Source organism: Hetaerina americana, unplaced genomic scaffold (assembly GCF_022747635.1).
Source record: "Hetaerina americana unplaced genomic scaffold, ioHetAmer1.1.p SCAF_7, whole genome shotgun sequence".
Lineage (NCBI taxonomy): Eukaryota > Metazoa > Arthropoda > Insecta > Odonata > Calopterygidae > Hetaerina > Hetaerina americana.
In genome coordinates this window covers 50850623-50862445 of record NW_027287316.1, presented here as the reverse complement: position 1 = coordinate 50862445, position 11823 = coordinate 50850623, and the positions used below count along the sequence as shown (strand labels likewise).

The 11823-nt window shown below is 38.4% G+C and overlaps 1 protein-coding gene across 5 annotated transcripts in view; it reads left to right on the top strand.

The window, feature by feature from the left end:
• The first annotated feature begins 1592 nt into the window (after positions 1–1592).
• Positions 1593–11823, top strand: part of LRR (Leucine-rich repeat) — a 184543-nt gene continuing 174312 nt past the window's right edge. For all 5 annotated transcript variants that reach the window (XM_071595873.1, XM_071595872.1, XM_071595874.1 and 2 more), the window contains exons 1-2: positions 1593–1767; positions 2143–2240. In XM_071595873.1, the coding sequence (XP_071451974.1) occupies positions 1731–1767; positions 2143–2240 (135 nt within the window). In that variant the 5' untranslated portion in view covers positions 1593–1730. The remainder of the gene's footprint in view (positions 1768–2142; positions 2241–11823) is intronic.

The following is an 11823-nucleotide window of genomic DNA, read 5'->3' as shown; positions in this document are numbered from 1 at the left end:
GTGCGGTAATCCAAACGGCTATTGTTCAAACTTTGCTCGGGGCATTCATGGTCCGTCCTAGGACCATGAAACTAAGGTTAAGGCGTATCATTACTCTTGTAGTTATTGTGATGCCCAAGCAAGAATCATACTATATTACCTATTTACTATAAAGCAAGATTGCTTGATGGCTGTTCTCGGACCATGAGCTTATTACGGTTGAGGAAGGAAACAGAATACCTTTGAACCAATATCTACTTCCCCGCAGATTTTGGAACAAGGGACCTACATGTCAATGCCCCTGCAATCTCCCCACTGTGAAGGGGTCACGTGTACACACGCAGTAAAAAATAAACAGTTTTCATATAAATGAAACTATTCGTCAGCTAAGACCAAACATTGTGCAATTATGCACAATGATTAAGGTATATTTGACCCGATACCTCACGAGATAAACCGAACATTATTTGATGATAAATGTGGTGTAAAATGAGAATATATATATTTTGTTTTTATATTGAGGATCCATTTGTTGCAAGAAGGCCAACTTCAAAAACGAAAATCATAAAAAGGTACATTAAAACTAATTTACAAAATTTGATGACAAATTTCCCACCGTGACAAATGAGTAACGTATTAATGAAGCTCATTATTTTGGAAAATGGTAATGGGATAGGGCCTTACAATATATGGTTATTTGTTTATTAAAGTAGTCGTATTAATTGAATTAAGTTATAGTACCAACACATCCAATATTTTGTCTATCTTCTTGAAATGTCTTTCACAATGCAGCAGACGGTTGTAGCAGAAGGTATCTTGTGAACGGTTCAGTGCGATGAGAGATCAGTTCACAGCTGGACCGGTCGCCAAGTAGCATTGCCAATTGAAATTACTTAAAGATTAATAATTTTTCATCGCTAATGCTTTGGAAAACAATATATTTTCGCAATGTTTTCTAGGCATACTCAAAGGGATATATTGATTACTTCCTTCATGATTTTTTTAGTAACTTAATGAAGGCACGTTCCAATTTCCAAAATTTAATGTATTTTAAATCCAATTTGATTATATTCCTGCGACTATTGGTTCTTTATTGCGTCGCTTTAAGGTATTCTTAACTTTAAATGGCATTACAGATATAATTTTCCTTTTATCCCTTTTCACATTTTTTGAGATGATTTTAGGTTTTGAATGGCTAACTTGGAAATTGAGGATCAATTCTTAAGTTGAAATTATACCTAAAACATTATTACTTCATTCTTTTCGATTAATTGTGGCAAAATGTTTTCTATCTATTTGGTATAATTAAAATGAATAACTAAAATCTTCGGTATTAACATGAAAGTTCGGCGAAAATCATCATTACCTGTAATAAATTCAAGGTAATTTTATCAATAAAATTTTATCTTTTCATTGATATTAGTATTTTTATCAGTGACTTTGAAATAAAACGCAATGTGAGAAACTAAATTGAACACGAAAGAAGGGATTATGTATTAGCGTATCAAGAGTTCATATTCCCGCCTTACGGATACTGGACCCGTTTTAATAGTAAAGTTGGCAACTCTGGGGTAGAGCTCACCCGGATACCGGAATGAGTCGAAGGAATGGCTGAGATGTGTCTGCAGTGCTCGTTTCTGTCGTGTAACATGTGGTGTTTTGTGTCCTAGCGTTTTTGGAATGAGTGTGTGTAGAGTTTAAAATCCGCTAAAGTCGGTAGTGTATATGAAGGAAGTTAAAATTGTGTTATAATGTCCACGAGATCGCAACTGACGAAAGATCTTAATGGTAAGTAGATTGTTTACCTTATCGAAACCTGAAACAGTTGACTGTATTTTGCATTAGTCCATTGTATTTAAGAATTCTGACTATGTTCGGGCAGGTAGCTTGAGTATTAAGAAATTGAAGATATTTTGACTTATAGATTGAGTAAAGGGTCAAACAATTTAGTTGTCAGGTGGTATGAGTGCGTTCTCTGCTACCACTACGAAAGTAGGCGTAGGCCTTAGCTTGACAGTGTGTGGAAATGTCTGAAGTATATCTTTCATTCATGCCAAACTGGACCCTTACTACTCGCCTAAATGAATAAATGTGCTCGCAATTTAATAATTTACCATTTTATGTTTTTCACAAGATTAATATGGCTTTGAATTTTTCCCGCAGAGAGTATAAAAACATTACTTGGTAAACATGTCAAGACATTGCTCAAGATTGTTGTTAAACTGGAAACAAAAGGTGACAAGACTGAAAACCGAGTTTTGGTAAGTAACAGTTCTCCATTTTTTTCACAGATAGGAAATATTTTCCGTGCTATCGTGAGTAAATCTGTTCAATGACCACTCAATATCTACGTGGTCCCATAACCGGGCAGTTTCGGAATTCCGACAGTAGTCTGAAATTTGTATCATTCATTCAGCTTTTTCTTTATTAGTACGATATAGTTAGCTCATTTGATATGCATTTAGAAAGTTTCTAATTTTTATGTAGAACATTTTTGAAGATGATACAGGTTTATAAAGTGGAGATATTTTATGATTGACCTTGTCTTTAGTCAGTCGTGAAAAGAGAATATTAGCAATTTTTTCATACACTCGCGATGTCTTTGGTGGTTGGTTTTTACTTGAAGGAAAATTTTAGTCTTCATCGATTAGTATCTCGTTCTAGAAATCCGCCGATATAGAACAGTGCATCTCGTAAATGCCCGCAATGTTTAAACGACGTTCGCCTATTCACCAAGCACTTTAATGAAACCAAAAATGTCAATTCGGTTTTTAATGTGGGACGGGGAGGTAGAATGGTATTTTGGCATCATATATAAGAAGATTAATTACACACTTTTAAATACTAATATTTTCATATTCCAAGATTTTTTATGGCGGAAGTGGTATTTTATTCTTTCATCGTTTTGTCTTAATCGTTACGGAGATGCAAAACACACGAAAGAAACCTTTCTCGCCTCGCACTGACGTTTCGGTTAATTTTTAATGGACTTTCTCCTTTAAATTTTCACGAAGTGACCTCACCCTTTCTCCTCCCTAAATTCCCCACCACCTCTCTCTCTCTCTCTCTCTCTCCTTCCCCGTATCCTCCCACCAGCCATGTCTGCTCACACACTCTTTCCCTGAAAAAAAATCCTCTACTCCATGGAGAGGGAACAATATCTGCCCACTTCTCCGAGGTACCTTACTATCTTCTCTCCTCTCTGTCGGCAATCCTCATGTCCTTTCTCCATCCCCGCTTCGTTCCCCCCACCCACCTTCCGTATCCATCCGCTCTCCTACCCACCCGCCTCGCCCACCCCGCCCATTCCTTCGCTCCTCCCGTTCCTTCTTCCATCCTCCTCACGTGGCTTGCGGGCCTTGGATCGATCATGAGTAACAACGGGGCTCAAGTGTGCTCCCCTCCCCGTTTTATATTCCACCATTACCCTGCCCTCGCAGTGCGCGAGATCTTCCTTCTCCTCCTCTTCTTCCTTCCCTCGCTTCTATTCCACCGTTCTCGCCTGCTCTTCCGTCAGCCCCGTGAATCCGCTCTGCACACACACACCTACATCCGTGCTGCTCGCAAGTTTCTCTCCATTTTTCTCTCTACCCTCTCCTCGGTCGAGCGCCGCTCCTATTCGCAGCGGACGCGATCCGTTCGCACGGCCAACTCCGAGGCAAGCGCGGCCCACCCTTTTGGCCCCACCATTTTTTTCCTCTCGCACCCCCGGGGATATTCTCATTGCACGTGCAGGGTTCCTAAAATTCCCATGAACGGCGGACAGTTTAACGTGATTAGCCTACCGCTGGATACCCGACGTGGTTTATGGCAAGCGAGTAATGAAACACTGGGGTGGCATAGGTTTGTGGAAAGGAATATAACGGAGGAGTACATTGCGCTCCCGAAGAGTGGACGAATTTACTGTTGTGGGACTTCGTGAACGGTTACACAGTTTTTTTCGAGCGCCATGCTGCTCGCTTCGTGGTGGTATTCCAGGCAGTAACTGCGGCAGGTTTCCTTAACGATGAAATTTTGACGAGGGTCAGCAAAAATTTATATGATGTCGTTCGCACGGTGTCTGGGATGTCACCCGCACTCAGTGGATTTGAGTCCTTTTGAATATCGATGATAGTGACCTAGAAATGTGTCGGAAGCAAGTTGGGTATCTTAAGATTCATTTTGGGGGCGTGCCTTACAACACAATTTAATCGGGTTTCATATTCAGATTTCGCTTGCTAGTAAGATCCCGCTTATTCTATTGGCTAATTGTTTAAATTTCATAACTTCGCAGTTGGTAGAAAATGATTCTCCCGTTTTTCGTCGTTACTTTTAAGTAATATCACGCTTCTTAGTATTCGGCATATTTGCAGACACTCCATTGAACTGTTTCATGCATATCATATGTTTAGGAAATGTTTAAATGCATGGTGTCGGGAAGTAAAAGTTGAATAAACAGCGCATTTGTGCCACCTTTGCTGCTTGATACCTTGGATGAAGATATATGGGTATTCGGTCTGTCAACTTCCCCGAATAGTGTTACTTGGGGCGTATTATTATGACGGTTTCAGAGAATTAAGGTCAAGTGAATGTATTATGTGTCGCATCAATAAAATCGCGACAGTGAATTTTTATAAGTGAGTCGGTTTCCAAGACAAAGGCTACGGAATCTATACGGCAGTGCTAACCTACTGCAGCGTGTGAAAGCCAGCGTTAGAATTTGTAGGTCAAACTTTTCTTTCCTTCATTCGTTTTGGATCTTTGAATAGCCCTCGTCTTAGGGAAATTTGTGGTCGTGTCGAGAAGTGTGTGTGTTTGTTTATATATATATATATGTATATATATATATATATATATATATATATATCTATATATATACATTCATACATATGTATATATATATATATACATACATTCATGCATATGTATATATATATATACATGGAAGGTTTTCGTGTTTGAACGTATGTACACATGTAAGGATATGTATATACATGTAAGTATATGTATATACATATATGTATATATATATACATATATGTATATACATATACTTACATGTATATACATATCCTTACATGTGTACATACGTTCAAACACGAAAACCTTCCATCTGGCGTACACATGCATTCACATGAAAATAGATGTAAGGAATACGAATATATATATATATATATATATATATATATATATATATATATATATATATATATATATATATATATATATATATATATATATATATATATATATATATATATATATATATATTCAAACACGAAATCCCGCCAAACGGCGAATAAATACTCATATATACAGAAACAGATATAAGGAAAAGGGATAGGAACACATAAAGGACGAACACCATAGAGGTGGGGAAGGCGGAATCGAACGGATCACAAGAGTAAAAATATATCCTCAACCGGTACTCGAACACCGGATCTTTCCACTTGCCGGGCGGATGCTCTTAATCATATATACATATATATATATATATATGTATATATATACATATATATATGTATGTATATATATATGTATATATATACATATATATATATATATATGTATGCATGTGTATATATATATATATATATATATATATATATATATATATATATATATATACACACACACACATATACATGCATGCACATGCTCACTTTAATTAAAAACTTAACTAAACAGAAACGTAAAAAAAGGACAATCACGACTGTTTGACGTTTCCACGGGCTTCTTCAAACACTCGTGATGCCCTTCCTTAGTGTTTCTGTGTTTAGTTGAGTTAACTATCCAAATTAATAAAGACTTGTATAACGGCATTATTAAAGTTTCCCAGTTTTCTTTACTCGGATGAAGGGCGTTGCTTATTGCATCAGTCAATCTTAATGAAGTAAGGGGAAGCAATATGATCCTCATCTCTTAATGTTCATAATTTGAGGTAATCTCGTATGAGTTGGCTATCGAATAACGTAAGAGGAAATTTGTTTTTCATGTTAAATATGAATGTGAAAATTACAACACTAAAATAAGTGGACATGCTCTGTAATTGGCGTGATTTCGCTCGAGGAAAGTGCCGAACGTTCGGATTATACCCTCTTCCTGCTACGGTTGTCAACCCGAAGTTTGCGATGGTGAATTTTCCTTTCAGCCCTGTGACATATGAAATTGACGCCTCCGTGCCGAAATTCACACATTACACTCAAGTCGCGGTTTCTCGGAAAATAATAGCATTTCAGTATAGCGTATCATGTTCAGATTTGATCTCGGGGGCCTTAGGTTATCGTCCGAGATATTTACATTTCACGGCAAAATTTTTACAGGTTCTACCTTAACCTCCTCTACCTTAAAATTGTAAATGTTTTCCTAGACTGAAGCATGCATCTTTTTTTCGCGGCCTTATGTTTTCTCTTGTTTACGAATTTCACGGATGCTTTTGAGGTACAGCATCTCTATTTTATATTCGGTGTAGGTGTTTATTTTTCCTTCGCAAATAATGCACATGCGCTCTAAACGTGATTTCCGCGCTGGTGGGCAATCACTCCGGCATATATGGCCGTAACCTTGGGGGTAAATTTCCCGAGTATGCTTTGGCTACGCACGCACCGAGTGTGCATATTGCACACACCTCGCACATCTCGACTTCGACATAAGATTCTCCGTCCAGTCTCTTCCTCGTCGTGGAATCGGACTGGTGAGGTCGAGTCGCATTTTAATCAGCCCGCAGAGGTGAGACTTCCTCTATGAGCACTTAGCCGAATGAGATTCTTCGCGCCTCAGCGTCACGTTGCTTTAACAAGCGTCCCTCCTTCACCGGCAGAGTTCATTTTTGCTTTTATTTTGTGTTCATTTCTCCCGAGAGAGCGAGAGGGAGAGAAGTGCATGGAAAACGGCAGGATGCAAAATAGTAGCATACAAATAATTTGGCATGTAGTCATATCCATCCCCGCACGATTCTGCAGCTGTTATAGCTCTGTCGTCGAATTTAGAATGTTGAGTTTACTATCAATGCCTTGGAATTACTAATATTGTGAAGGTGATCATGTATCTATGATTCAAGTTCTGAGATATTCTTGACATAAAAAAAACTATTGACTTAAGAGGAGTAGAAGAAATCACCGTTCTTCTATTTGTTTTATCTCCACCTAGCAGCCTCCTAGCTAGCCCAAAGAGTATCCGAAAAGGGCATTCTTTTCCTTCCATTTATAAACTTCTCCCTTGGGAGTTTGGTTGGAAAAACTCCCTCATTTACGTACAGGTACCTGTATGTTCCCCAAAATTCGTCCTCGACTGATTTAAGTTTGAAATGGAACTCTAATAAAACTAAGTTGAATGACTGATACCTAAAAAAATAACTTGAAAGATAAATACCGGTTTAATTTTATATATGTATGTACATGTACTATTCACATGAAGTGAATTAACTATAATACATTGTCACTTATTCCCTATTGTTCCGAGTCATATAATATTAAGCTGAGACTGAAGTTCCCATAAAAAGGTTGGTAGTAACATACGGGTAATTATAAGTTCTTATGAAGAGCCGGGTGCATGAATTCTCTCGTGGAAACGTTTTAATTTCAATTCATTTGTTGGAGAACTCCTAGCTAAAACATATTAAGCCGTAATATATCTGTATTTTCAATTGCATTCCTCTTTCCATCCTATTTTATTTGCCCTATTTATTTCTGGTTTTACAGGTTTAATGGTTAGTTGTAGTTTATTGTTGAAATAGCGTCCATTTCCTCATCTCAGTGTTTGTACCTTAATGTATATTTGATATTGACCTTTTACTTTTATAATTTAGTGTACTCTTCTATTTCCGTCGCTATTCCATGTTCCTAATTATCACTCCTGGCATCCACGGTCGCCCAGTCCTTTTTATATCAGCAATTTTAATTGCTCCTCTTTGTTCGTCAATATTTTATTGTAAAGACAATCCTAAAGTTTTTGTAGAGATTGTCGCATTCACATAACCACTCAGTCAATTGAAGGATCCGGAATTAATCCAAGGGGATAAAACTTCACTGAAAAATGGTATATTCCACCCATTTAATCGGCAAAAAATCACAAATTAGTTGCAAGCATAGTGTGTGGCTGACATCAATCATAGCTGCATAAGGTAACGGGGGTTTGTTTTTAGACAAGCACTGGGTAGTAAATAGGATAGCATGCAGTTTGCCTATGTCCTCTGGCCTAGTCGTCGTCTATATCCCAGAAGATTTGTCATTCAAACTGAAACATGGACGGGAAGCATATTGGTCTTGTGGGTAATATCATTGGGTTACTGATCGCCAAATCACTCATTTAAATTCCAGGTGATGCTGTGGAACAAGCCACGCCTTAAAACTAAGCATTTTTTGCATATACCAGCAAACCACAGGCAGCACAGGTGAATGAATCTTCTCTGAATGTGCGAAATTCCCCCACCATTGGGCATTTTTCATGTTGAGATTCACCAACCTTCGGATTGATTTCCGCGGTTATCAGTATAATGCACATTCGTGTATAAAGGGATTGCCAAATTGCATCATTGAATGGTTAATGGCTGCAATAAATGTCTTATAATTAAATATTAAACACCCTGAACACTAGAGGCGAAATTTTATGCACGTATTTTTTAGTAAACATTAAAAAAAGTGGGGAGTAATTACTCCAATTAACCCCTTAAAACCGCTCTGGCCGCAACCTATCCTAGAACTAAAATTAGACCGTTGGGTAATGGACTGGTCGGGAATTTTTCTCGTTGAATCTATTCAAACATTTTTTAGTATTTTCATTCGGCGTAACTCTCATTAGTGGTCCGAGGCCATCAATTTACTTACTCCGCTTCGAGCTGCCTAAAAAGTTGAGCTGGTTTTCGGGTTTGGTCAAGTAAATTACATTCGCTTGAAAATGTGATTGTAGGCAATTCTCTCTGATTTTAAATGAGTGTTCAGCTTTGGAAAATTAGAAGTCTACGGAGTTAGCGGCTAAAGCTGTTCATCGGGATCGGAGGTGGAAAGTTTTCCATGGGACGGAGGAAATACCTTAGAAGCATCATTGGCGTTAATTTACAGGGATAAATTTCAGTATTTTTGCAAAAAGAAGTCTTAATTTGGGAAGGCATTGTGAGTTTAAAAGAAAGCAGTTTAAACCCTCGAGTATTTATTCCGCAATCGGTCAAACAAAAATGTGGTAAAAACAGGGATGACAATTAGACATAATTCGGCCGTAGGATTCTTGGGTCCAGAAACCATATCGTACCCACAATTAAAGGTGATTAGACTTTTAACAGTGGAAATAAATTGAATTGTATTCGATTTATCATTACACCTCACAGTGTTTACAAAAACGATAGATAATAATTAATGATATCTCTCTAATGTACTTTATCTGCCTGTTGTTGCATTAACATAATGAGAATTAAGCCTACGAAGCCTTAAAACCCTGTGTTGCATAGAGCATAATAAATTTCTTCTACTGCTAAAATATTTGATGTAATAGTAGTTTCCCTAGTGTATTCTATCATTCGATTAATGTAACTGTAAGTGTGACTTGAAATGCATTTAAATTAATGAGATTTTATTGGTGGCATGAACCGCAAATTGCGGCATAATCACGACAATACGTGGTACTTATAAATCACGTACCTACTACAGTAATTGCAAAAATTGCGGCGGTAGTTTTTATTGGCGCCCATTCATAGGTGGGAAAAAATAATCCATTATATAACTGTGAATACCTGTAAGGGATTCTTCCTTGAACTGGCGGAAAGTAATTGGCTTATTCGATCACAGTCCTTAATGTACTTAATCTGGGTGGTTTTGTCGCGATCGTGGATTGTGTGAGGGAAAAAGTAAGTAGTATATTCAATCAGTAAATGCTTGGAGCCTCATTGCTCCTATTTCACCGGGGTGGTCAATCTGTCCGGTGCAATGTACCGAAATAGTTACTTCCGTGTCACAAATGATCTTTAGTTTCTTGTGCCTTTCTAAAAGCTTTCGTATTGCCTGCCCCCCTTTATCTTGAGGGACTCCCATCCTAGTTCATTCAATTTATCCCATCACGCTTACTGTTTTTTTTAAAAGAATATTTCATAAATCTAACGGGTATTCTTCGAGTTTTCCCTGATTCCTTAATTAAAATTTTCTCCTCATCACGAATGTTATATATACAGGATGCGTTCCAAAAGTAATGCAATTAGATTTCCCGCGCCGCTCCTATTGGTCGGAGTGGGATTGAACCACTTAGAGTAGGTGGGGGGACGCTAAATTTTGACGCGAAACCGGTCTCAGTGCTCTCCAAACTGTTGAAGCTGCAGGAAGTCAGTTATTGTAAACCTCTGCGCGCCGACCGTGTCACGAAAGACCAGCCGAGCGGAAATTTCAAGTGAACTTTTGCAACGTATTGAAAATGAACCTGATTATTTGGACAACGTCATCACTGGTGAGGAAACCAGGGTTTACGACGCACAAGCAAAACGCCAAAGCTGTGAGTGACGCGCCGACCAGTCCCCTAAGCCCAAAAAGACAAGAATGAGCATATCAAAAGTAAGAACGATGCTCATTGCCTTTTTCGACATTAAAGGAGTGGTTCATAAGGCGTTTGTTCCCCAAGGACAGACAGTTTACGCCGCATACTACGTGTATGTGCTGGAAAAACTCCGAAAAAGGGTCATCAGGACGAGAAAAGACATCTCCGCTACCTGGCAACTCCATCACGACAACGCACCTTGCCAAAACGCGCTACGAGTCCGCGAGTTCCTGGCCAAACACAAGGTGACAACGCTCCCTCACCCCCCCTATAGTCCTGACGTCACCCGAGGAGACTTTTTAGTTCCCTCGGATTAAGGCAGCCCTGAAAGGAACCCGTTTTTCGTCCTTAGAAGAGATCCAATCAGCCGTGACGAAGACCTTACGAGAGTTCTCAGAAGACGCCTTCCAGGGCGCGTACCAGTCATGGTAGAGTCGCTAGAGAAAATGGTAGAGGCCCAAGGATAGTAATTTGAAGAATTTCAAGTGTTTGTGCAAATCTGTTCAATAAATTACTTATAAAAAATAATTGCTTTACTTTTGGGACGCACCATGCACATCCAAAATGTGGTCATCAGTCTAGTTATATCACCAGTAAGTGACTTTCACCCAAGCACTCGTCTTATTTCGAATTACTTAAACGATTCCGTTCGTTTGATAAGCAATTTTATGTATCACATTTCTTTTTTTTGCACAATTTAATTGATGTACGTACATCTCATCATCGTTTGATCTTATTTCTCACTTTGTGGTTGTCATGCGCTTTTTTTTCAATTTCCCACATTTCACATATTGTCCATGTGTTACTTTATGTAATCTATTCTTTCTCTCTGTTATCTCGGGTTATCGGCTGTGATAAGTGTTTTTTATTGATTGATTTTATTTAGTTTATCATTTTACGAGAGTTATAAAATTTCTACCGGTAGAAAGGTGTTGGAAATTTCGAAAATAAAATGCAGGGGGAATTGGGGAAAGTGAGTGCATTGTGGACATATGTAACAATATACGATGAAACGTAATATGAATTGACTTCGGGAAGAAGTAAGCAGCATTTTTCATAAAACTGGAAAATTGCCAACTGCGGCTAATTCTGTGAAAGCTCTAGCTCATCCCCTTGAGGATTTGTTCCTCCTCCCCCCGCCCCCGGCGTTTAGCCAACATATTAGTGATACATGATCTTTCTCCACTTTAGGAAAAATCCGAATCCGAGTCTTCATTCGCGAATGAGACAATTTCACGCAGCATGTCGACTTCTCCAGCATCAGGCGCATTTGAAAGTAGTTAATTGTTAAGGAATGGCAAGAAGTAATTATGATATTTATGATTGATTGTTTACTCTGTCATCCTGAGA